The 27,888-nt window shown below is 36.4% G+C and overlaps 1 protein-coding gene across 3 annotated transcripts in view; it reads left to right on the top strand.

Moving 5' to 3' along the window:
- Positions 1-27,888, top strand: part of gpc6 (glypican 6) — a 574,948-nt gene that overhangs the window by 72,642 nt on the left and 474,418 nt on the right. For 2 of the 3 annotated variants that reach the window (XM_012957513.3, XM_031897065.1), the window contains exon 2: positions 27,815-27,862. The exons of the other annotated variant lie outside the window; for it this stretch is intronic. In XM_012957513.3, coding sequence (XP_012812967.2) covers positions 27,815-27,862 — 48 coding nt within the window. The remainder of the gene's footprint in view (positions 1-27,814; positions 27,863-27,888) is intronic. 3 annotated transcript variants of the gene reach the window in all.

Here is a 27,888-nt window from a genome sequence, read left to right as displayed (position 1 = left end):
AGGGTTACAGGTATGTAATTTCTGCAGTTAAAATCAGTTCATTTAACTTGTAATTGTTCACTGGTATTAGCACTGAAATGTGTTTTTGTCTGCATAGGGGCGGGGGGGGGGGTAAATGATAATTTTGTTCATAGGATACAGAGTTATTAGAGGAAAAGGGATTACCCACACTCCAAAAACATAGAAGAAGGTAATTGTCTGATTCATTAAAACAAGAGTTCGAATCCTGAATGGGAAAAATTCGGATTGGATATGATCATTTCTGAAGATTGCAAATATCACAAAATGCTTACGAAAAAATCGTGTTACTCACAATAATATCGTATTGGCAATCCGAAAGTCACGAAATTTTCATACGGAACGATTGTAAACAGCAGCAGAACGTTTCTGAATTGTTCACGCAAGCATACGAAAAAGTTGCGTGGGTGTACGAAAAAGTCGCACAAGCGCGAAAAAATCGGCAAAAATACGCTCGGAGCGTTTGTGTCTTAATAAATCTCCCCCATAATGTGTGTGTGTGTGAAAGAGAAAGGGACCTGAGGGTAATTAAAATTAAAGGGGCAGCTGGGCAATATAAAAGATCTGGACCCCTAGAACAGAAATATATGAATATTTCTAACCAGGCATACTTTACCTCTATCTAATAGTTAATAGCTGAGACAGGTAAAATAAAGTATTATTTTATAGTCAGCAAGTAAAGTGTGTCTGTGTTATAAATGATATAGTAATTAGTACCCAGATATTACGCAGACACTTGTAATTAATATAAATTTGCTGACTAGTGCCAAATGAATACTAATGTTTCAGTGCAGGTATAGTTAATTAACATAATAAATTTAACATATACCTTTGTAAAACATTCAGCCCAAGGGTCTACAATGCTTGTGTTTCATTAAGTAACAGCAGAAAATAATTAAGCACAAGATATCTTGAGGTCAGCTTATGTAAGGAAAGAGGCACGTTTATATAATATACATATAAGGAGATCATTTTGAACAAATTACTTTATAAAAGGTATAGTGGGAAACAAATATTGTTTCTGTACTATGCCTGTATTAACAGCATTTATTTGAATTTATTTATGTAGAATATGCTGATTATGATTAATGTTTGCATTCCTTTTAGATAATAATAGTGGGACACATAAATATACCCTATTTGTAGGGTACAGGTTTTTTTCATTGAAGAGGAACGGTCAGACATAAAAAGCTGTATAATAAAATTATTTTCAAATTAAACATGAAACCCATTATGCCTCAGGCATAGAGGCACTCCTCACGTTCCCCCTCCCTCCTCAACATCTAATTGTGTAGCCATTGCGTGGGCATAGCTCTAGGTCATCCATTCTGGCGCATACACTATATTTTGGCGTATATTATATTATAGTATATTATATATTAATGATGCAAAGCTTGTCTTAAAACAGTGTCCACAAAATGTCATCTTCCTGTTTGCTGTGATCATGAATTCCAAGTCTTAGGAAAACAAGATTTATGTAATTTATATAGTATAAGCAATTTATAGTTTATTTTCCTTGACTAGCAGAATAGAAAAAAATGTGGAATTATTTACTAGGGTGACAGCCTGTTTCCTTTAAGGGGTATATTTACCTGACAGTTTAAATAAATTATGGCTACCGTATACACTCGAGTATAAGCCGAGTTGTCCAGCACTCAAAATGTGCTAAAAAAGGAACCCTCGGCTTATACTCGAGGCAAGTAGATAAGGCAGGCCCCGTTGCGCGCACGGAGGTGATGCGCTTGCGTGTGCGACGTGTGCCGGTTGCATCTCGCTGTCAGTAGGGTTGTAGGTTGCGTCGGGCACACCGGCAGTTAAGAAGTCAGGCAGCGCGCATTAGTATAATAGCAAGGATCGGATCGCAGACAGTGATGGATTCGAGGATCCTGTATGTATATGCCCACAACAGTCTCCAGTGCAACTATAACTCACGCACGTCAATTCTGGAACACACTTAAGCAGGAACTGAGTGTGTTTTCCTACTAGTAGCATAATTCAGTCACAATTGCAGGGTATTATTGGTGGATAATAAAGACCCACATGTTGAACCCAAGTAAGTGTTCATGTGTATATAAGTGTACCGAACCAGCTATAGTGATAGGGAATAATGGCATCATAGGCACCCACTCCTATCAGACCCTTGTATTTGCAGATTCTCGCCCATACGTACATGCTCACAACTTTCATGTGCAGGTGTGTTAAAATAAATGGATGCCTAGGCTTATACACGAGTCAATAAGTTTTTCCAGTTTTCTTAGGTAAAATTAGGTACCTCGGCTTATATTCGGATCGGCTTATATTCGAGTATATACGGTACGTTATTTCCTTCATATTAAATGGATATGAATTCTGGTGGCTTCCATGCAAGGGGATGGGTGCATAACCATTGCTAATTTTGATGGCTACTACTGCAGTACTTAGGGGGCAGCCTGGGACTATACCTGAAACAATAAAGGAAGTCTTATTTGAACTATTTGCCTTCCTATATTGACCTAAGTACTATTGTATTATTATTCTCTAACTCTGCAAACACATGCCTATACTTTATTTAAATATACAGCTGATCACAAGACAGTAGCAAAAATACACTGCAATCACCTTGTAGCTTTTTTTTGTCGATTAATAAGTATAGTGCAGCTTGTACCCCCAGAATACTCAAAGGACTGCATAAGCCCTGTCCTTAATGCTAGGCTAGAATATGAACTAAGTGATGTATCTGTATGCTGTTATTTAATACACCTTGATAAGTTAACCCTTTAAATCTCAAGTGAGGGATGCAAGTTAGCAAGTTGTATACTAAAGATACCATGAAAATATAATTCTGCAGATAATTTCATTTAGAAAGGTAGAAAAAGGCAGCAATATAACTAAACAATCCAAAAATGTTTATCTTATGCGGTATGTATTTTGTAAGATAAGAATTATATCTGTAAGCCTCTGGGTTTTATCATCGAGATTGTTATATGTGATTTTCATGTGGTACATCACTTAATGCGCCATATTGAGCCATTGTAAATACAAGCTTTTAAGGTAGAAATAGCTTTGCTCTCATTTTCCAGACAATTTTGCTGTAGAAAATGCCATTTTCCAACAGAGCAAAGTAATGATTACATTTCTCTCGCAATAATTTTAGCTGCATCACATGCCCTTTCCTAGAATCCTAAGCAATGATTACATTAAGCTACCCGTCATACATTACATTTTTCTTTTCCTGTGTTACACGGACAACTCAAAAGTCAGTTTTAATGATCTATGGTATATTTGATTACAGCAAATACTCATAACACTTTCAAAATCTGTACTTAAATATTCCTGTTTTCACATTTATTTTAATCATCTATTGCTGTGAATGTGTTTGTCTGGGTTAGAAGCCAATTGAACCCTAAAATGCTTCTCCTGTGTTGTGATTATTATTAAAGGAAAATACCTGTACCATTTCATACCAAGTAGAATAAAAGCTATATTAACCCCAAATAGCACTAATAACACAGCACTTAACCAGCTCCACTTGAAAAATGTTCAAATATCTGTATATATAGGTTACAAACCTACACTACCTATCATTAAAACCAATCAGTTTTAAAAGCATCGGCGATTACATCACAAATCTCTTACAGTATTACTGATCCTCTTAGGGGCTCATTTACTAAACCATTGATTTTTAATTTTAAACTTGATTCAAATTTTTTTCGAAAAAGCCACAGAGAAAAAATGCTGTGACTTTTCTGAGATTTACTATGTGTCTAAACGGCTAAAAATTAGAATTTGACAATTCGCCAGAAAATTTTAAAAATTTAAAAAAAATGAGAAATTATGTAGTTTTAGTAAATCTGCCCCTTAGTATAATTAATGACCCATCCAGGACTATAAAATATAAATCCACATTATGGGGTTGCATAATAATAAAATAAATAATAATAATAATAATAATAATAATTAATAATAATAATTTCAGTTTCACAATTCAACAAAATGTAGAAACAAAAAACTTACAATGTAAATATTTCACAGCTACATGTCAAATCATACATAACAGGTTACATCAAAAGTAAAATTCATCCCTAAAGGTATAAGTGTCTATAAGACCTCACGTTTATATAGTTAGGGGTCTCCCCCACTCCTGACAATTTTTATTGTTATTTCTACATTCAGCAAAATGCCTAGTGACATTACTTTTATCAAAGTATTAACATTACTAATTTGATTAATATGATCCCTAATCCTATCTTTAAGGTCTCCCATAGTACAACCAATATACTGTTTGCTGCACTTTATTTTATAGCTGTTATTTGTAACTGTAGAACAAAATTCTTTTGAGAACTCGAGATCTTCGCATTGGTGGGACAGTTCCTTTGGGTAGAACTGTTCCACGGATGTGGAATACCTTAATTTAGGCAATTATATGATGAAGATAAAGGGGGGATACAAAGAAGATTAACATTAAGATTTCTAAAAACGCCTAAACAAATTGGCTGGTTTTGGCTCCAATATGAATTTATGCAGCTTAGTTACCATCGACTACAAGGTACTGTTTTATTATAAGAGAGAAATGCAATATGGTGGATGATATTGCTGTATTTCAGAGGTTTGAGGATAGTGAGAATTCAGAAACTGATTTTTTTGTAGAAAAATACAAAGGAAATAGTATTTTAAATAAATAAAAGGTGTGAAACAGGGTATTGGCTATTAGTACCCCAAGAGACTTCTTTAATAAAAGTGGTGGATTTAATTCAGTGAGAAAAAACTGTCCTTTTATTACCAGACTTCTCTATAGACGTAGGGGCAGATTTATCAAGGGAGAGTTCTAATTTTCACCCATTGAAAAATACGCTTCAAAAAATCCCATAGGAATGTATAGAACATACAAACATAATATGTATTAAGCTTTAATCTCACATTTTGATAAATTTGCCCCACAGTTATAGTTTTATAAGATAAGTTTTTACTAGATACATCAGTGCTTGCAATTCTAAAATCTTATTGAAATAGGTTAGAGTCTCTAATTGCGTTAAAATATACAGACCATAGTCATGTTATATTAGTACACATTTTTACGATTTGTGATTCTGAGAAGCTTTGTTTTCACAGTATTGCAATCTCTGTGCTTCTTACCTTTGATCTTACACTTGGAATTGGTTTAGAATTTGACCTCTTGGAGGTAATGTATTACTATAGGTCACTAGATTGGTAGAAACCTTGTAACTGGTATTAAATTGCCTATAAACATTCAAATTAGATACAGCATATTGCAGTCATTTATAATTATAGGAAAATGTATAATCATTGGAATGACACCTTTTCCAAGATCTTACTGATCAATACTAAAACAAGCAACAAAATGAATAAGGTGCCAGTACAATATACACACCGTTACAATAGTATACACTGAAATAAAAAAAAATAGTATATTGTATATAGTTGATGAGGTGCGCTGCTTTTATAAATTTAATGTGGATCAGAGGCTGGAGAAAAGGGCATAATGGTATAGTCATCAATAAAAGGAGGGGGGGGGGCATTTGGGTTTTAAAGGCAGTTGTGAAGCCTGGGATAAGAAAGCGAGAGTAATCCCGTGTGGACATAGAGAAGGGCCAAGATAGAAAGAAATAATGTATGGCATTAAAAGACAATAAAAGTAGAAAAAGAAAGAGGAGAGAAATGGCTATGAAGACAAGTACAAAGATCGCACAACAAAAGTAAAAGTGTGAAGCTGAAGAAGAGGAGAAGCAGAAGGATGTGAAAGGGACAAAATGGGGAGAAAAAAAAACAAAAAAAATGAAGACAAAAAGAAAAATAAGAAAATAGACATGGAGATTAGGGAAGAAGAGAGACACAATTAAATGAATAGAACATTGTTTAAGAGAAGATTTCAGAGCAATCCTTTACAGTACAGTTTCCTTTTTATTTAGTTATTGTAAACAATATTTTAGGTTTCCCTAACAATGTTGTTATTGGAAAGGCACTAAAGGGATCTCCGGGTGGAAAAAAAAAGCTTTAAAAACCTCTGGCTTAAAGGAACATTCTCTTCAGGATGTTGAACAAATCAGTATTGAGAAGGGAAAGATTCAACTGCAAACAATACTGTGTTATATATGTAAGTATATTATATGTAAGCTCACTGCTTAAGCAACCATATAGCCATCATAAATCTTATGTATATATAATGAGTAATCCTTGGTGCAACATTGTAAATGTGAAGCTGGCTAAGGATGAATTTCTTGTCTTATTGCAAGTGGTAAAATAAATGCATGTTCTCAGAGTGCACAGTATTGTATGTAGTATAAAATCAAGAAATGACCAGCTAAATGGTAAAAATCCTTTTTTTTTGCTAGATGCCTTCTTTAATATATTGTAGTTAACCAATTGGTTTATGATATATATCAAGAACTAGGTTTCTTCATAGCCACAAATGGCAAATATCCTTTTTGCTTTATAGTTCCATTTATTGTTGTATAATGCATACATCAGCTCATTTATAAGTAAGAAAACACAAGCACACAAGGACCCTTAATATCAGAGGGAGGTCAATTGGGTGATCACAGCAGGGAAAACGTGGAGATTCGGAATATAATAATATAACTATTGATGGATGAGTGACTTAGGAAATTCAAAAGAGACTAGAACATGTAAAGGTAAACAAGCTACTTATTATTTCAGGTTTTGTTTAGGTCTGACATAGGAGCACATTCATGAAAACACAAGTTCGAATCCCGAATGGGACAAATTCGGATTGGATACGATAATTTCTGAAGATCGCAAATATCACTAAAATGCCTAGGAAAAAATCGTATTAGTCACGATAATATTGTATTGGCAATCCGAAATTTTCGTACCGAACAATTGTAAACAGTGGGAAAACCTTTCCGACTTTGATCCTTCTCTGCATGATTTTGGAAGCCTCCCATAGGACTCAATGGCAGCTCCAACCTGGCCCAAGGAAAGTCACGATACCGAAGCTTGAATGAATCCAAAACTTTCGTACTTGGCGCGACAATACGATTTTGTCGCACAGATTTTGTTGCAAAGTACGAAAAAGTCACACAAGGTACGAAAAAGTCGCGCAAGCGATGGAAAAGTCACAGAAAATACGCACGGAGCGTTGGAATGAACGCTCAGAACGTTCGTGGATTAGTAAATGTCCCCTATAGTGTCAGAAGAATGCAAATTGCTAATGTGGTGACTCTTTTTAAAAAGGAATCTCGTTCTCAGCCTTAAAACTATAAGCCTTTTAGTTTGACATATGTCGTAGGAAAGCTCTGTGAATTTGCCTTTTAAACAAACAATTTCCATTTTGTCTTTTGCACAACATTTTAATAAAATTTTTCTGAATTTGTATTTATCTCTTCCTAAATATGTCAGTCTGATTTTTAGATGTACATGTGCCTTGAACACTAGAAGAGATTCTCTGCCTCTTTTAAAGGCCAGTGTGAGATAATGCATGCTTTACTTCCCCTTGAATAATAAAGATTTATATAATATATTCAATCAAAATGTTAATATTTCCTCATTCATTAAGACAAAACTAGCTAATGCAAATGTGATATAAAAATATACTTTGTTTATTACACTTTTTATAATTAGGCTTTTTACACATGGGGGCTGATTCACTAAAGGTCATTAACGCTTAACGCATAGTTTTTTTTTTTTTGCGTTAAAAAGTGTTTGATAATTAAGTACCGATTCATCAAAGTCATTTTGCACCCGTTACTACTCATATCGCATGTGCAAAAAAATGCATTATCGCAAAGCATTATTTGCATATGAAGCGTTAAAAGCATAAAATGTGGCGATAATTACTGTGAAACTTAACGCCTCCCAGGAGTAGGTATTACTAAACAACATTGCAGCTGGTGATTGTTTGTGGTGACAAGATGGAGTTTGCAGTCGGATATTTTCAAGTATGTGTTGGCCCTAGAGTGATGTATCCTCCAGTTTGCAGGGAAATGGTCATTTTCAGAACATAGCGTGCGCTAATATCGCGTGCTATGAAATAACGCATACATATATTGCATGCTTAAAAATATGTATCACTTCTTAATTCTGACAAGTGTCCTTTTAGTGAATTGATCGTTAATTCTCAAAATATAAGAAGTGATAATATTTTTAATGCATGCTATAAATATCACTTTTTTTTCAGACTTTAGGCCCCATAGTGTTATAATATGCTGATTAGACATAAAATGGGGCTTGTACCCTGACAATAGGCTAGTAATCCCTATTAATATGCTAGGAGTCCTCTATACTGCTATTAAAGCAGGGTGAATTAAGATCATAGGAAGCAACGGGGAAAAAATATGGTGAGCTTTACTCATTTTTTAACAATATTTTCCCCAACATTTGTAAACTTATGTTTTTCTTCCCTGATTTTATCCTTTTGACATTCACAAAAAAAAAGTCTGTAAACTGTCTTTTACAAAAAATAAAAAGCAGTTGAGTCGAAATTTTAGTGGATATCTGTTTGTCAATATGAAGATTGTATTTACACCACTTTTACTCAACAAAATGCTATCTCCAGTTTAATTTCCTTCTATTCATTTGTGCAAGCATGGTTTTATGTTCAATAATCTTACTGCCCTCTAAGAGGCACTGAGCAGAAACCTAGACTCTTTGATTTTAGTGGATGTGATATACTTGGATTTTACTAAAGTATTTGATATAGTACCAACAGAAGCTTACTGATTACATTTAAGGAACATTGAAGATAATATTTACATTTGAATAGAGAACTGGATGAAGGATTAGTTACAAAGATTAGTGGTAAACAGAACATTTTCTAACTGGGCCATTGCTTTCTCAAGATCTCAAGATCTACAGTGACTTTAGCAAAGGTATCTTAAAGGTCTGTTTATTCAACTCAAATTAATTATGTAACTATGTTATGACTTTTTATCTACATGTAATTTATTTGTAGAAACATTGAAGTCAGCATATTTTGATAGTGTTATAACCAGAGAAATATGTCTATAAAATTGACATTTCCTTGCAGTTCATGCTTATCAGGGTGCATTTTATTGTGAATTCTTCTCTCAGCATTTCTGTTAATGTGTCTGTACAGAGGTTGAATATAAAAAGTGACAGAGGACATCCTTGTCTTGTCCCTCTAGCTATTTAAAGCAGCCTGAATTGATCCCATTAACCTGACAAAGGACTGTGCATTGATGTATATTGTACCACAAAAACTGTAGAACTATCCGCATTTTTAAAATGACTTGTTCATAAAAAATTAAACTATTTTATTAAACAATTGCCCTTGGCCTGTGCTCATAATTATCTATTTTATTTTAACTGTACCAGCATTCTTATCATTTTGTTTTTAGGATGTTTATAATTAAAGCTATTATACTTAAACTGTATATTTTTGTCTTCTTAAAGGAGAAGGAAATGTAAAAACTGAATAAGCTTTATCAGAAAGGTCTATGTAAATACAGCCATAAGCACTCACAGAAAAGCTGCAGTCCTCTATCAAAAGAAACACAGGATTTCTTGTCTTTTGTGTAAACATGTTCTTCGGTATCAAACTTCCTCTCTTAAAAAAAAATCCTTCATTCCTGGGTCCCGAGTCTGCTCAGCTCTCTCCCCTCTCCTGCTCCCCCCTCCCATAAAAATTCATAAGAGTTCACTCCCCCCTCCCATCAGAATGTATGATCTGAGTTACCAGGAGCAAGAGCTGCAGCATGGAAGCTACTGAGACCAAGCTAAAATGGCAGCTTCTCCAACTGTATACTTGGGTATGGTAAAGCTTTCTGCTGAATAAATATTGCATTCTAGGTGGCACTAGTGTGGCAAATCTATTGGCAGTAAAATGCCAAAATGACTTTCCTTCTCCTTTAAGGAATACATGGATTTTTAATTTTAACTTTAGAGCAGTTACAAAACTTGCAATTCTATCCATGCCTTTATTCTGCTACCTCATAAAGAGTGCACATCTCAAAGTTAATATCTTAAAGCAGCTAGAATGACTTAGTGATTAAATAATTTTGCATCATCAAACTAGTACAAATATATGATCTGTTATCTAGAATGCTTGGGACCTGGGGTTTTCTTTCTGTAATTTGGATCACCATTCCTTAAGTCTGCTAAAAACATTTAAACATTAAATAAATTGGATTTTTTTGCAACCGGTATACAGTAGATTCATGCAGTGTAGAATTTAGCACAGCTTAATGTTTTATTATTTTATAGAAACCGATGATAAGAAAATACCATTTTTTTTTACAAGTTAGATAAAGAATCCCATACCTGTAGTGTTTTCCACATGTATCCCTGGGTTATGGTGGTCAGATATATGGTTTAGTGTCAAAACAGTAACAAAAAGTAATTCCTTGTTCCTCTCTAGATAACGCTACATATTACACTGTTACATGCCTCTACCTCTTGTATAGGTTATTGGCTGTTTTGTGTATGTAATATGTATGTTCAGTGTATATACCCTTTATAAATATTATATTATTTGATTAATACAGTATTATGACCATTGATGTTCATTTTGTAACTTTTGTTTTCTTTAAATGCATTTTTTGTGGATTTCCTGCCCTTGACTTTTAATCTACCTTATGTAACCTTATACGCAGGTACAATACCTGCAACTGTCCCATAAATGCACTTATAGAGCATATTAAGTTAAAGTTTCTGTGAAAGTGATAAAGCTAAAACAGTTAACTTTTTTTAATGGTATGAAACCAGACCAGCTTTCTGATTTCCCTTATATTTTATTTGCTGTTTCTTTTGCAATGTAAAAGCATTAATAGGGAATTTGTTCAGAGCTGCAAAATTACTGCTTTGCAAGTTACCACTTCTCAATCTGAAAACCTTTATAGTGCCATAAATGCTTAAGGGTATTAAAATGACAAAGCTAAATGAAATGTAAAAGTCTATGGTAATAACTGCGCAATAGTTTATAATATTACATCCATTCATTTTTCCATACTGCAGTCATCCCCAGTGCATTTCCCAAATATATTTATATATGAACAACAACAGCAACAAATATTTAAGGTATTCAATGTATTCCTCCTGGCTAATGGATTATATAAGTTCATTTTGAGCATAGGTAAAGTTAGACTGTCTACATGGTAATATTGTAAATTGTAACAAAAATGTTTAGTTCTTTTGTTTGAAAGATTTTCAAGGAAAAATGTAATCCATGCCATCTGTAGCTGTACTTAAAGGAGAAGGAAAGGTAAAAATCACTGGGGGTGCCAAATGTTAGCAAGATAAGCAATATAAGTCACTCAGGAGTGCCTAACATTTTGGCACCCCCAGTAGCTGCAAGCGAGCATTTCCTTTTCCTTCTTTCTGTCTTCTGAATCTCTGGGCCGGCACATGTGCAGTAGAGTGAAAAATCTGACTTTTTTGTTAAAGTTCGGCTTTTTACTCTAATGCGCAAGTGGCACAAAGAGGGAGGAGGAGACACTCACTTGCTTAACATTTTGGCACCCCCCAGTGGCATAGCCTTTCCTTCTTCTTTAAGGGTTCAACTTGCTTGTAGGGCATTTTTCTCCTTATAGTAAAGCTCTACCACCAGGTACTCAAAAGGGTTAATTGTGCCAGTCAATTGATCAAAGACAGTACTCCATCTTCCAGTTTTTTGCATAGCTTAGAAGTATGAGTTGTTGTCATGATGCATGTTGATATTTGCAACAGTCAAGTATCCCACAGGGGCTGGCATGACATTGTAAAGTATATATTTGTTTGTATTTTGTTTTGTATTTGTTTCTAGATATCTACAGTACAGGGGCAGTTAGAACAAGCAATAATAAATATAACAATACTGGTGGATGGTGATCTTACAGTTAATTGTCAGTGCTTGTGTTTGTTTAGTCAGAGGATGACTAGAGTGATTCAATATAAGGCAAAGGTAGATGAGAGTGTGCGGTACCCTTGAGAGTTTCTCATTATTTGCACATATGGGCATTACTGTATATATTAATGATTAATATATCGATCAAGGAAATCATTGTGCAAACATTGCCTTTTAAATAAGTGTCGAAAAGAGCTTTTGATACAGCTTTCTTTGGCTCCTGTAGCTGAATAATGCTGTGTAATAATGTACATTGAAAGGTTTAGCTTGATGAACAAGTGGTTATTATAAACTGTCATTGGTCACATTTTTCCAAACTAACACAGTACTTAAATTCAAGCTCTGCAGCAAGAGAGTTAAAAAGACAAAACATGCCATTACGGTATCAGTCTCCTGAATCAATAAATACTATTTGATGTTTATGCTTAAAGTTTTAATCATGTCTTTCGCCGCACAGCTGGCTGAGCATTTCAGGTCCTGCAAGGATATTATTCATTTTTTCCTAGGATATCACTGAGAGTATGGTTAGAACATATTTCATGTTAAGCCTTATACAGCAGTCCACCTACTGATGCCACAAGGGTAGATGGAGAATCTAGCCATCCCTCTGAAAATTCTGGCACCTGATGAATCGGACGAAATGTACTTTTAAACAAGCTTTGTAGGTAGAGGTTTGAGCGACTGAAATGTTTCATCTCCAGCCCACTATGTGTTTCCAAACCTCTTTGTGTTTCCAGCTTGTTATTGGTAATGAAAATTCTTACATGGAATGTGTATGCTGATATTGGTACTAATGTAACATTTTGGTGTGTCAGTAAAAAAAAATTGAGGATTACATGTGGTGTTGGGTAAGTTGGTAAGTTTATCAATGATTTGTATGTTACTTTACATTGCAAGTATCTGATTCCTTTAGTTTATTATTTGCTTTAATAAACCTAAGGAAGCTATAAAGGCTGCCATTGTACTTCGGCAATTCTACTCCGCAAATATTGTGAAGATATACTCACTGGTTATACAGGTTAGGTATCAGAGCTAAATTCTTGAAGATAATTGGAGCAGAGATGAAGAATTAACAAGTTCTGGGTATTTACAAAACCAACAGTGTATATTAAGTATTAATATTAAGTAAACAGAGAGAAGAAATGATAGAATTTGTATGCCTAATAAAAGTGTTAGAATTTTTTGAAGGGAATGGAAACATGGCTACACTAACATAGTTGTTTGTAATAGTTTTTCAATGGTTAGAATTGGACAAAACTGTGTAGTAAAGGAATAGGCAATTGTGGGTAAAAGAAAACATACAGTACATGTGCACTGTATGCACTTACCAGGATAGTTGTGACACTGTATTTCACACACACACAGATTAGTACTTACTCTTTGTATCTTGTTCAAATCAATTTCTCTTTATTTTTAGCCATCTAAGTAGCAGGCACCAATCTATCTGTGTGGAATTTATGTCCAGACCTAGTGCTGATTACTTTCAGGACAGAGTATAGTGGAAACATCTCACTGCATTTATCACATTGAGTATAAAGCATCAGGTGCTGTTACTGAAACACCAGCATTCATTTCAGAGGAGAGTTATGGGCCAATAATTGACTCACTTCATGGATGACATTCTTGCAGTCAGTCGGCATTCCAGGATACCAGAGTAGAGCTGTAATTGAGGAAAATCATATCAGATTATGTAACCTTTGTGTGCACTACACAATTCCCTAGAAAAACCATAGGTCTTCTACCATATGGAGATAAGTGACCCCATTTACTTGGAGTCAAAATGTAATACTTCACTCTAAGGGGCTGATTTACTAATCCACGAATCCGAATGGGAAAAATTCGGATTGGAAACGAACATTTTGCGACTTTTTCGTATTTCTTGCGATTTTTTCGTCACCGTTGCGACTTTTTCATACATTGTCGCGACTTTTTCGTAGCCGTTACGATTTGCTCGTATATTGTCGCGACTTTTTCGTATTGAAAAACTTTCAGACTTTGCATGATTTTGGAAACCTCCCATAGGACTCAATGGCACTCTGCAGCTCCAACCTGGCCCAAGGAAAGTCTCCCATAGGGCTCAATGGCACTCTGCAGCTCCAACCTGGCCCAAGGAAAGTCTCCCATAGGGCTCAATGGCACTCTGCAGCTCCAACCTGGCCCTAGGAAAGTCACGATACTGAAGCTTGAATGAATGCGAAACTTTCGTACTCGGCGCGACAGCTATGAAAAAGTCGCGACAATTCGCGCAAGTCGTAACGCTACGAAAAAGTCACGACTATTTACGAAAAAATCGCAAAATACCAATCATTACGAAAAAAACTCATTCGGACGCTTTTCAGATGTTCGTGGATTAGTAAATGTGACCCTAGGAATATTTGCCCATGGCTCACTTTGGCATTTTATTAATTTAACTTTTTAATGCTGGTTTTACAGATTATACAGGAATTTTACAGATTATGCAGCGCAAAGGCACTGAACAAGTATACAGAAGTAAATTTAGGGGTAGATTTATTAAAGTTTGAAATGAGAGTTTACCGCAGAAAAACTTAACAAGTCCAGTTGCTTTAAATTTATTTATACTAGATATACCATGACCTGGATGAATGAAAATCTTCATAGACAAGATTACCATGTTTCCAAAAATGGCAGCGGGTGGCACTGAGTGGGAGTCTGGATGCAGATGTGGTTTCCACATACCTATTATTGTGTGGGGCCCCCGGAGCAACTGTGCCCCACGGGTCAGACCTTTGTACCCCCAGTGGAGAAATGACATTGGAATAAAATATCTACTCAGGCCCGGATTTGTGGAGAGGCTACAAAAGCCCGGGCCTAGGGCGGCAGAAACTTGGGGGCAGCATGCCGCCCAGCCGCACAATAATCTCAAAATTTCTGCTCCCATACGGAGCAATGGGGAGTTCTCCCCACTGCTCCATATGCACTTTGGCCCATAACGCATGTGCGCTTGCTTGCCCCCCGCTGTTTGCGCATGCGCACCCCCCCCTCGCGTCTGCGCACTACCGCTGGTCAGGCACGACGCACGCATGCGCACGGGGGGGGGGGGGCGTGGGACCGGGGGCGGCCTGGGGGCGGTGAGTTTTGAAATCCGGCCCTGTATCTACTTTTTTTATATGGGATGGATCCCTTATCTGGAAACCATTATTTAGAAAGCTCTGAATTATGGGAAGGCCATCTCCAATAGAGTCCATTTTAAGCAAATCTAATTTTTAAAAATGATTTTCCTTTTTTCTATAATAAGTACATTGTACTTGATGGTTAATAAGCTGCATGAATCCATATTGGTGGCAAAACAATCCTATTGGGTTTATGTAATGTTTTAATGATCTTTAGGAGATTCAAGGTATGTTGATCCAAATCATAGAATGACCCCTGGTCCCAAGTATTCTCTAAAGTAGATTAATAGATCCTATACGTGCATATAATTAATAAGCTTACTTTATATACACCAAATGTTCCCATTGCATTCCTAACTAACATAGAAGAGGCTGATTACAACTTTGTCATCTATTCTTCAGCTTTCCACATTTCCGCATGTAAAAGCCTTTTTTTAATGTTTATCTTTTTCTTTTAATTATTTTATAAAATAGCATCTCTTAACCCCCAAGGCTGCTATATATCATTAATGCCATTATATTACTCTTAAGGTAAACTAAAAGGAAATCATTCCATTATGCAAACAATGCATTTGAAACCTGAAGGGGGGTGGGGTGACGAGATTTTAATGAAAGTTATACAAGTGCACTGAAATGATAAAGAGTGTTGAAAATTAAATGTGATCCATCTGATACTAGGAAAAGGTCAATCCAATATGGATTCAATGACAGATTCTGATTTATTGAGGCTGGTGGCGCATATAGCATGTCATTATCCTGCTTAAAAAAAGGTTCTGTGAGGAGTATGATCTCAAGGCAGTCTGAATGCTTTCTGTATAAATAATATAGGTTTTTGAAACAATTTCTCAAGTTAGAAAAATGCTTTACCATATAAAATGCTTTATTTTTTGGCTATAGTTTAAGTATCATACAGCCAAGTATGGCATAACTAAGGTGGATTTTACAAAAAATGTACTTAAAGGACATGTAAAGCCTACATTTTCCTACAATGTATATCAGTTGAGCATGTTTCCCCACCCAAATGGCATTATTTGTACAGCATACTGTATATCCCCTCCATTTGCCAGCACCATCACATTTTCCTAAACCAAATAGCAGCTTTCACCTGGTGGCCATTTTTCCTCTGATACATAATCAGATACATTTAAATCTGCAAACAGCCTACACACACACACACACACACACACACACACACACACACACACACAAGAATACAGGCTCACACAGGCACAACTGTCTCTGATAAAAGTTCTGCTTTGTTTGTGCTGAGCTCAGGAGAGGAGGTTGAGAGAAAAAAATCGAAGCAGACAGCTAGAGCCGAGTTTCTATGGGAACCAGCAATGCCACCTCTTTACTGGTTGCTAGACTGGGGGGTGTGTTTAGTAATCTGAGTTTAGAACAACTGAGCATGCCCACAAGCCAGAAGTCAAATCAAATTCCTGAGGGAGGGGGCCGAGTGGGTTACAGGAGGAGAAGCAAATCTAAGTGATTAAGATGATGTTGCAGCCTTACCATTAACCTCTGGACAATCAGTGTGGCAGGTATTGAAAGATTTCGAAGAGGCTGTTTACTGATTACATTTTTGTGTGTGAGGTTTACATGTCCTTTAAGTGTAAACTCTGCAAAAATTGTTTTCTCAAATACAAAAGCTCTGCTTAAGAAAGTAACAGACTTTTGGACCGTTCTTACCCAAGGGTGACAATTCCTGCTTGTGCTTGATTAAGTTTTAAAAGAGGGAGAATTATGCAGAATGGCTTCCAATGAATCTTCTTGTTTAACACTGCCGTTCAGCTTTTGTTTGGTGTATCCTGTTTCAGTTTGAGTCATGCTTTAGGAAGGACCTAGTCTCCATTTTTAATTTTCAATTACAGTTATTTTTTGCTGTCCTGACAAAGTGCAGATTGTGTCACTTGTTGTTAATAACTATGGGCTGTAGCATTCCTAAATACGATTAACATAAGCCAAACATTGTATTTAGTTATTTAATTTTTTAAAAATGTCTTTTAGGTTTAATTAAACCCTTTTCACAACCTTAATTAGTCCTTAGTACATCATACTAGTGTTTTCTTTAGCTTGACCATAAATATATACAGATGGTAAGGACCTTCCACAGATAAATCACAAGTGACTTTCCATGGTAACAAGTTTGCCTGCCTCTCTCCTAAATCAAGACGCTCTTTCACAAGGCAAGGTTCAGAAGTCATCCTTGCACTCGTAATGAAAGCTTGCTTCCTCCAAGAGCTGTGTCTCATAATGTTTCATGTCAATCCAAGGAACGGCTTCATCTAATCTGTGTACTATTGCCTCACATACAGTTTTCTGAAATATCTGAAAATAGAAGAAATCTGAGAATTATTAAGTACTTCAGCAACACAAGCATCATACAAACCTTGAGATTACTGATAGCTATATAGAGCAGTTAAACACAGGATTTTAAAATGTGCTTGAAATATCAGTGATATATTTTTATTTTGTCCCAAATTTAAGCAAGAACAATGTACTGTATTAGCACCGATGTCACATTGTACAGAAAACACTATATTACCAAAGCAGCAAGTCTTGAATACAACTGATTTTGGATGCCAGAGTGTCTTGAACAAATAAAATGTTTATTAAGCAAATACATCATGCAATACTTACGTGGCAATGGTGGTAAAATGGTAATAGCAGTAGTCGAGTGCAGATCATATCATACTGCCACTTTTTTGGAGACAGCCTTGGCAGGATTCCACTTTAACTCTGACCTTTAGTGAACCTGGATCACCTCCAGGGAAACCACTAACCTGAATCTCTTTCCAATATGATCCCTACACTAACCGGTAGTATCACCTTAGAGAGAGTAACTTCTACACTGGAGCTGCTCTTCAACGGGTCTCCATACCTCCAAACACTTGAAAAATGTAAAGAGAGACAAAAAGAAATGCTGCGCATATCACAGTGAACGTTTTGGCCACGCTCATGTTGTGACCACACCTCCTAAATACCACTCCCATTTCACAAAATTTGGCAGGTTATGTAAAGTTTAAAAAAGATTTCTGGGGGTTTTGTTTCATGTGTTATTACAGTTGTGCTAATGAAGGTGAAATTGCCCTTTAAGCTAATGCCCCATGGTGCACGTTTGTCGCTACCGCGGCTGACTAACCACTCCAAAATGCCTTTCCACCAGCAACAGTAGGAGTCACAGGTGAAAAGGCCTGAATTGCTGAAGTGATTTGTTGTGCCTATAAAAACAAAATCACAGGAAGTAATCATAACCATCCTGCACCAATAGGAAGCACTATACTAATCAGGTCAAAGGCACCAGGACTTCCTTTAAAAATTAGAGGGAGATAATACCAGTAAGGGATTTTCCTATCTAGTAGGGGATTTAACCCTATGGCACCCTATATACTCTCTGCTCATAGGATGCTTATTGTATGTATATAGAGTTAGTTGAGTTTGTCAACACTGGCCTCACCAGCCCCCCCACCAAAAAAAATAATATATAAAGTTATGTTCAAGAGCTGGGATTTTTCCTACTTGAAAATTATTTAAACATTAAATAAACCAAATGGGATTTTTTTTGCCAGCAATAAGGATTCTGTATATCTTTGTTGGAATCAAAACTTAGCATTATTTGATTAAAAATTATTCGGTGGGAGATGACCTTCCCCTAATTCTGAGCTTTCTGGTTAATGGATCCCACACCTGTATATATTTCCCTGAGGAAGATCATATTGTGATGGAAATGTTTGATTCAAATAAATCACTTTGATAGTTCCTGCTGAGTGTGGTGCTATGTTGCTGTAATATATATATGTCATTAATATTTATATATATTATATATGTCCTTGCATGGGCACAGGGGAAGGTGGCTAGTTAACTTTATCTTTTTATATACCAGCACTGCTAATACTACACTGAATAATTCCCCATGACATTGCCATGTTGTAGGAAATCATACATTGCGGCATTTAGAGGGCTGGGTAAGCCTATATTATAATCAGGCCAGGATTTGTCGCAAGGCCACAAAGGCCAAGGTGGCACAAATTTAGGGGTGGCATGCCGCCCAGCTGCACTGGAACTTCGCTCACATATGGAGCACTGGGGTCTAGGTGCACTCAAGATTTCTGCATGTCCTGTCCCCAGTGCTCTGTGTAAGGGATAAATGGATGCACATGATCCTGGGGGGTTGTTTCTGGGCGCCCAGTGGATAAATCCAGCACTGATTATATTAGTGGTTTTAAATGTATTTATCAAGGTATTTGGCATTAAATGCAATATTTGCCTGTCCCTTTACTACTGAATTTCTCTCTTGAAACTCTCTCTTGTACTGCATTGTTTCAAAAGTCCTCAAGGGCAGAAAATAAAAAATGTAAATAATACTACTATATTTATTACCAGCTAAAAATAACTTTTAAACCAATGACAATTTGTATTCAATGTATACTGTAACTTTGCTTAGAAAATTACAATTTCCTTTTAAAACAATAATGCACTCAGCTCAGATGTTCCCTTCCAAAAGTGATCAAGAACAAAAAGGTAAATGTCCTAAAAGCTCCAATGTCAATTCAGTTGAGAATCTATACCACTGTTTGTGTCCCTCAACTAACCTGAACTCCCTGGAGCAAATCTTCCGGTGTGAGTGGGCAAAATACATCCATAAACAGTAAAAAGATGGTATGTACTTAATCCAACTAGAATTTTCTATACATTTTCATGACGTGTATCGCTAAATAGTTGCTTTAGGCATTGATAAAATGGAGGTACAAATTCTTATTTTGGTGGCATTTTCCATAAGGATAAAAGGGTAACTATGTTCATCACAAGCACAAGTGCACTGGCTGTTGTTTCATTTCCAATACATATGTGGATGTGTTCAGAGCAAATCTTTTTGTTTTTGATGACAAAAGACCTAGCATAAATGGGAATTATTTCTAAACAGCTAAAGATTATCTAAAAGCTATAAAAGATTTGAATTTTCTATTCAAAGTTGTGACATATGGTCATAAACCACAAGAAGAGATTTAGTGATCTTTGTTTTATTGGATACAGAAAGCTCTCAAACAAACCCCAGATTGTAGTTGAAGAAAATCCTTTAGACCCAGCGTGCAGTAGGAATAAAATCAATTAAGATGATGTGTGCTGTTGGAAATGTCATAAGTTTTTGTTCTAGTTAATATTCTGCAAATCGTATTCCAGATTAGTTTCTTCAGTTTTAAAATGGATCTCCAATAAAAAAAACAAATTGTAGTTTGTCGTAAGTCTATGGTAAGAAAATAAGGAAATGCCAAATATACAGTATAATTTTTCAACTAAATAACTAAAGCTGTTTAGATGCTGAACTGTATCTAAAGTTTAAATGGCATTGGACACAAGTACAAGTGACAAAACTGCATCATCTGTGAACAAAAATTTATTCAGAACATTATAGCATAGTTATCCTCTGTGTGATGGAAACTTACTTTATCTTCACTATAAAAATTCATGCACAGTAGCACTAAGTATAAAAGATTTGGCTCTAGGAGGCTTGATTTGTGCTGCACTGATTCCAGGCCAGAAATGAAGATCTGCTAATCGTATGTTTGTTTTACCATGTTTTCTATCACCTACAAAACACCTTAAAGTACAAGGAAACTGCATTTCACTGGGGGGTGCCAATATTTTAGGCACTCCCCAGTGAATCTAATTTTTTTTATTGAGTGTTTTCTAGAAACATACATCATAGTAATGTAATTCTGAAAGGATGTTGAGCAATAAACAAATACAGAGAAAGGTAAAGAACAAAGAACAATAAATCAAATATGGCATGCCAAAATATAAAGGTATATTTGAGGTTGAAAAAGCTTCACATACACCAGGTTTCTAAGAATTTAGATTTTAGAATTTAGATTTGCATTTGGTGGCTATACTGTAGCTATTCTTGCTGCTGTTAGAATCTGATTGACCATGTTCTGTGTCTGTCTCTTTAACTTAGGAAGAATGGGAGGAGAAGAGGTTAGAACACCTTTCTGTTCTGGGCAAGTAGCTTACTCAGCATCCCAAAAGAATTAAATAAGCAGCCAGGTCCAGAAAATATAGAACATGTTACTCCCTTCTACACTTGAAGTGAATTGTTCATCTAACACAGCAGCACAGTTACCTTTTCAGACTGTTCAGATGTGAGTGGGCATTAACTAAACTGCAACCTTTTGAGGTTGGGCTTTATGTTGCTGGAAACCCGAAAAAGTTCCAGAAAAAAAGTTGTGACTTTTCCAAGATCTATTATGCAACAGAACTGCGACAATTCCTAATCCGAACATACTTCGTCTTTAACCGAGATCATTAGATCATTAGAAGTCAATGGCAGATGTCCCTTTTACAATTGGAAGATCTTTCTTTGCTTTGTGGTTTTAGAGGTTTTCAAGCTCTTTGACGCTTTTGTGTGAAAGAAGTCATGGTTATTGTGCAACAAGTCAAAAAAGTCACAGTTTCGTGGCCTTTCCGCAAATTTTTTTCATTTGTGCTTTTTCAGTTCAGATCTTTTGATAAATGCCATTTGTGGAAATGAGTTTTTTCATGGTTTCAAACAAATATTGTGGGGGTTCACTCGCTGGTAGGCTGCAAATGAGGCAACTTCACACACCAAGGGGCTGATTTACTTACCCACGAACGGGTCGAATGGAGTCCGATTGCGTTTTTTTCGTAATGATCGGTACTTTGCGATTTTTTCGTATGTTTTGCGATTTTTTCGGATTCTTTACGAATTTTTCGGATCCAATACGATTTTTGCGTAAAAACGCGAGTTTTCCTATCCATTACGAAAGTTGCGTAAAAAGTTGCGCATTTTGCGTAGCGTTAAAACTTACGCGAAAAGTTGCGCATTTTTCGTAGCGTTAAGTTTTAACGCTACGAAAAATGCGCAACTTTTCGCGTAAGTTTTAACGCTACGCAAAATGCGCAACTTTTTACGCAACTTTCGTAATGGATACGAAAAACTCGCGTTTTTACGCAAAAATCGTATTGGATCCGAAAAATTCGTACAGAATCCGAAAAAATCGCAAAACATACGAAAAAGTCGCAAAATATTCGTTTTCAAGTCGGAACTTTTCCAATTCGGGTCGGATTCGTGGGTTAGTAAATCAGCCCCCAAGACTGGTGTAAGGGCTTCCTGCCCGCGTTTATTTTTCAGCGGCTGCAGAAGTTTCCCCTCGCAGGGGGTATAAAACAACAGTTTGAACAGAAATATCAAGCCTCCTGGCTAACTAAAATAAATGCTTCTCTTTCTCCTGAAGCTGAGCAAATCCAGCAGCGTGTCTCTCTCTCACACACACAGGCTCATCAGCTCCCTGCACAGCTTCAGGTGTACTACAAATAGGCCTAGGGCCTCCTGAAAAACCTGGCCTATGGATTTGGGAATCCACCCACCCTGCTCTTGCGGATTCCCAGTAAGACCAGCCCCGGATCAACAATTTAAAAAACTGCAGAGAAACAAAGTGTTTCTATGCCCCAAACACTGCTGGTCTCACCTCAGTAAAAATGTCTGAGAATCCGTGGCCCAACATACCTGTTGTCAATCACTTTTCCCCAGGAAACCGGGGACCTTTTTGTCACCATACCACAATATAAATAAAGAAAACACAAGTTTTAGTAAATCTGCACCCTAGACTCACACATGCGCAGAGAATCTGTCCTAAGGACACCTGCGTATGGTAAGTAAAGGCATAACAGGTGCCAATGGTTTCCTTGTCCTTTAAAACAGAAGGTCCTTGCTATTCTGCTTTATCTGTATGTACAGTACAAGGTAAAAGGGAAGGTCTTTAGGGGCAAACTTATGTGGTTTAATTGTAGGGAGGGATGGCTGGCTAGGGATTCTACATTTCAGCTAAGCCTTTCATTCTCCTTTAATATTCTTTTCCACTGAGTGGTTGTAAAAACATTTTAGCCAATATAATTATTTTTATTATTAATAATAAAGACCATAAGCATTCGTTTAATGTCTCATTTTTCTGAAACTCTAAAAATTATGCATTTTTTCATAATAATTATGGATATGTAACGTCATCACACTGCACCAGTGTTACAAACAGCTTGTAATGATTTTGCATTTGTAAGCAAAGTTAATGTAGCCTGACAGAAATTAAACCAGCGCGGCAGAAAAAGCATCTTAAACTATAATACATTTATTTTGAAATTAAACTGTGCTCCGGTCATAAAAGCGTGTTTTGAATACAAAGTTTCTGCTAATTATCCCTTTATTTTAATCAGATAAAGTTGACATTCACTTTAGTTCTTGTGGATGTTTTAAAAATAGGACACAATATACAAAAAGCTTTGTCACCCCCCTGCTTAAATTATTTAAATATATAACTTTTATATTAAATTGTTATTGTATGCATTTCAATACTAGTAATTGCGCTTGAATAAATGATGACACTTGGCATTAAATTATTAGTGCCATAAAGGGGATAATTCATGCCACACTGGCAAAGTTAGTTGCTGATGTGTTTATGTTTATTGCCAATACGGAATGAATAAAAAAAACCACTTTTGTTTGCCTCAGTCTGCTGCCTAAAATAACATATTTTGTGTCTGACACTGTTTTGAGCAAACTGCTCAGCAAAGGAGATATTAATTCATTTTTAATGTTATGAAAACATAGTCATTAAACAGCTGATAATACAAAATGACAGAAATGCTTTTAACAGCGTAATAAGTGCACTTCATTCCCTAACAGCTTGTTACATTTGTAGACTTAGATTCACTAGGGTATAAATTATTCAAATATAGGGTGATTTTTGAAATGATCCGTTTCTTCCCAAATACTGGCACATTTCTGTTGCAGGATTGCTATAGAAATAATTTTAGAAATATCAAGGGAAAAAAAAACACTGTAACTATTGTTCAACAGTCTGTTCCAGTACATAGGGTAGTTGTACTGTTTCCAGTGTAGGATATTGCCTCTCTGATCTGCCGGTATGACACATGCACTTGGCTTCATATTCTTTTTAGAAGTGGTGTTTTACAATAAGATCATTATAACTAGTGCTTCCTACTTTAGAAAAGGATGACTATAAAGCCCTAATACAACCCCATACTCTGTAGGAAAGTATACTATTTTGAAGTATTACTGTGGTGATCAATATGCCTCCCACATCAATAGCTCCCGGTTCAGGCAACCATGTTGACGTGCATGCATGTAATGAGTGAATCTTTTGGCTTGCTCATTATGCACGTGTGTGTGACACCATATACAATGCACATAAGGCTAATGTCAGACCAGGCGTATGGCGTATATTTTCGGCAAGCTGAAAAACGCTTGTGGAAAATACCACCATACGCCTCCAACCTGTGCCTGCACCCAAATGAATGGAATACGCTTGGGTGAAGGCACATGTAGCTATGTAGATATCCGCATAAAAACGCAAAGAGAATTCAAAGTCTCGTTTTATGTGTATTTCGGCTACATGTGCCTGCACCCGAGCGTATTCCATTCATTCAGGTGCAGGCACAGGTAGGAGGCATATGGTGGTATTTTCCACAAGCGTTTTTCAGCTTGCTGAAAATATACGCCATACGCCTGGTCTGACAGCCTAAATGAGCAGACTGGGACTCAAATGCTTAGGGTTGCAACATGGTCAGCCAAATGGCTGGAGATGCCTCTCAGTGAGGAGAGTATAGCACTCACTTAGAGAATTTATTTAGGCAAAATAGTATTTTTTTTGTGGGTTCTATCAGCCTAAACCTCTGATGGGGGATGATAGATAGGTGTCCATTAATGTTGCAACCGAACTTATTGGTGGGATTTATTTCTTTGCAGAAAGATCAGTACCCCCTAAATCCATAAGTTTCTCATCATCAAAGGAAATATTAGAACACATAGAGAACTTGAGACACAATTCAAAGAGCTTGTTCACCTTTAAATTAACTCTTAGTATGATCCAGACATTAATATTCTGAGACAATTTGCAATTGTTTAGAATTTCAGTAGCTATCTGGTTGCTAGGGTCTTGTTTACCTTAGCAACCAGGCAGTGGTTTGAAGGAGAGGCTGGAATAGAAATAGGAGAGGGAATGAATAGAATGATAATATAATTGTAAGCTCACAAGGCAATTGTTTTTTAGAGCTGGAAAGATGTTGAAAATGAAGGCATATAATTCAAAAACGATAAAAATTAAATAATAAAGACCAAAGGCAAAGTTGCTAGGAATAGGACATTCTATGACACTAAAAGTTAAATCAAATGTGATCCACCCCTTTTAAGGGTATGTTTTGGACAGTACCATCCTTAATAAGCTTAGAATGAGTGTGCTATGCTTTTCAATTTCCTGCCAGGAGCCCATAGATAGAATTCAATAGAGTATTTATTAGCACCTTGCTGGCAGGCTCAGCAGAGGCAATGCTCTCACGTATCTTGTGTCAAAGAGGCATGACCTAAACATATCTCCAATAAAGGCAGTGCTTTGTCAGAAAATAACAGTCCAGCTGTATGTAATGTAAGTATCTTTATTAATACTAATCCTGTCCCATAAAAAGTGATCTGGGAATGTCCAGGAGGAAATCTTTCAAGAAAAGGAAGAGGACGAGTTTAAGAGATTATTATGGCTGTAGTTGTTGATGGTGAGGTTTGCTGATTAGTATTAACTTGGCTGAGATATTTCTTGCACTTCCAAACAAAGTTATATATTGGGACTGCTCAGCCTCCGTTGGCTCCTCATCAAGGAAAATTGGCTCAAAAGCCAAGGCTTTTTGCTCATAACAGCTTACTTTTGACTTCGGAGTTGACCTTCAGTTGTTTTGCACCAGGTCTCTCCCAAGAACGTTGAAATGTGCCAGCTTTGTGTGCTATAGCTGAGTGTGCTAGCTGTATACAGGGAATAAACAGTGAGGGGGCAGTTGCATTTGCACTGATGAGGCAGTGAGAATTCCAAAAGAAATCTATAGAATGAACAGGCAGTTTTTTTCATGCTGCAAGTGTAAGGGGAGATCCAGAGGACTGGGGCAGATATCACTTCAGGTGTCAACAAAAAAAACACCATTTTATTTAGATTCACTTTTGGTGAAAACAGCTGAATATTGGTAAATTGTTATAATTTATTTATATAGCACCAGCAAGTTATGCAGTGCTCTGTAGGGCATATTTACCTTGACAGTTTGCAAAGTGCAATTTTGAGCACAATTGCTATGTTTTTTCCCCAGTATTGCAACATTATTGTGGACACAAACAGGCAATTCTCTTGACACAATTGCACTGCTCCTACTGCTGTTGTGTACATTTGCTAGAATGGATGCCTGACATTATTTCTGGTGTTCAGTGTGAATGACACCTGAGCCTGATTCTTTAAGTGCAAGTGCGCTGTGCCTTTTGCTGCAGGGAGGCGAGGAAACCCTGGAGCTACTGCCTGGTCAGGAGGGGGTAGCTCCAGGGCTCCCCTGCATCATTAGGTTCATCAGCTCCTGATTAAGAACACAGTAAAGACTGAGCGGCACAAAGTTCAACTATACAAAGTTCAAAGTTCAGTGTAAAAAGTGCATTTTGATTCAAGTACCTTTAGTGAAAGCAGTTATAGACCCAACTGACTGTACAGACTGCAATTTACATACTGCGCTTGCGGATGTAAATGAGCCCTTATGGGAGAAGGAAAGGCTAATAAAGAGTTAATCTCAAGCTGCAGGCATGCCTTCAGTTCTCTCAATAGTGCCCTTAAGTCTCCCCACATTTCTCCCATTCAGATGATCAGAACCCTCACAGGAAGAAAAAAAAACGGCTGATCTTTGTAAAGAAAGTTCCCATAATGCTATGCTCCTGCACCGAGACCCAGACTGGTGTACATGCTCAGTTCGACTATGAGGAAGCTTCCTGCTGATTGGCTCAGATCCACATTCCTAAGGGGGGGAGTGAGTTCTTAGCATTCTTGAGGGAGGGGGGTGCAGGAGAGGGGAGAGAGAAGGGAGCTACGTGTCTCTGGCACAGGAAAAAGACAACAAATCTTTTGGCAGAGAAGTCAGTGCAGCATTTCTGTGAGTGCTTATGGCTGTATTTTACTTAGACTTTTCTGATAAAGCTTACTTAGTTTTTACCTTTTTTTCTCCTTTATGTGTGACATTGTGCATTGTTGCCACAGATATATATACGTATATAAGAAGAGAGAGAGTTTTATACTTTGGTGTGTTTTGATTAATACAAGTATATAGAGCATCCATAAAAGTCCTGCATGTTTGCTACTGGCATAATCAGGGATATGGGGTTTTCAAAATGTGTTGTGTTTTCATGCATATAAAACTATGTTTATAATTTATTTATATAGATATATTATTCATATTATTATTTTAGCTATTTAGAAGTGGAATTAGCCACAAATTCAGACTGATTTAGAAAGTTAATGTTATCCTTCATGAACTAAAAGTTTATTAACGTCTGCTAAAGACACAGAGTGCAAAATGTTAATAAATTGCCTGGCATTTAATGACATAGGGGAACTGACTGGCAGTAAAACAGTTAAATGTACTTTGTAAATTTAAAAATAAAGAATGCTGAGTGCCATAGTCAGGTTTCCAGGAGATATTTTTTTTTATTTTATTTTTATGTGATCTAGTGATTATTAAATGTCAAGCTTTATGGGAAAAACCCTAAATGAGAATAATTTAAGTAATGATGCAAATATACAATATGCAACTGCTTTGTTTATATATAAAAAGGCAGAGACTAGAGAAAAAAAACCCAACATGTTCTGTGAAATGCTTGAATCTGTTCATAACGTGACATTAAGTCAGATGTTAAAAGATGGATTCAGGTAATAAAGGCAGCAGAAACGGTTTTTGCCGCAAAGCCTAGCTAAAATTTGATCTTTGTTTATGAAAAAATACTGCATCCACTATGATTAACGTGTAAAAATATTCTTATTGTCAGCAAAAAGACTTCTGTATCAGTCACAAGGATTCATGAAGAGAAGAAAAGGTAAAGTATGTAGTTAATCTTTTTAA

The sequence above is a fragment of the Xenopus tropicalis genome, chromosome 2 (genome assembly GCF_000004195.4).
Source record: "Xenopus tropicalis strain Nigerian chromosome 2, UCB_Xtro_10.0, whole genome shotgun sequence".
NCBI classification, from domain to species: Eukaryota; Metazoa; Chordata; class Amphibia; order Anura; family Pipidae; genus Xenopus; species Xenopus tropicalis.
Note: the sequence above shows the minus strand (reverse complement) of the source record. Positions and strands in the feature narration are given on the sequence as shown.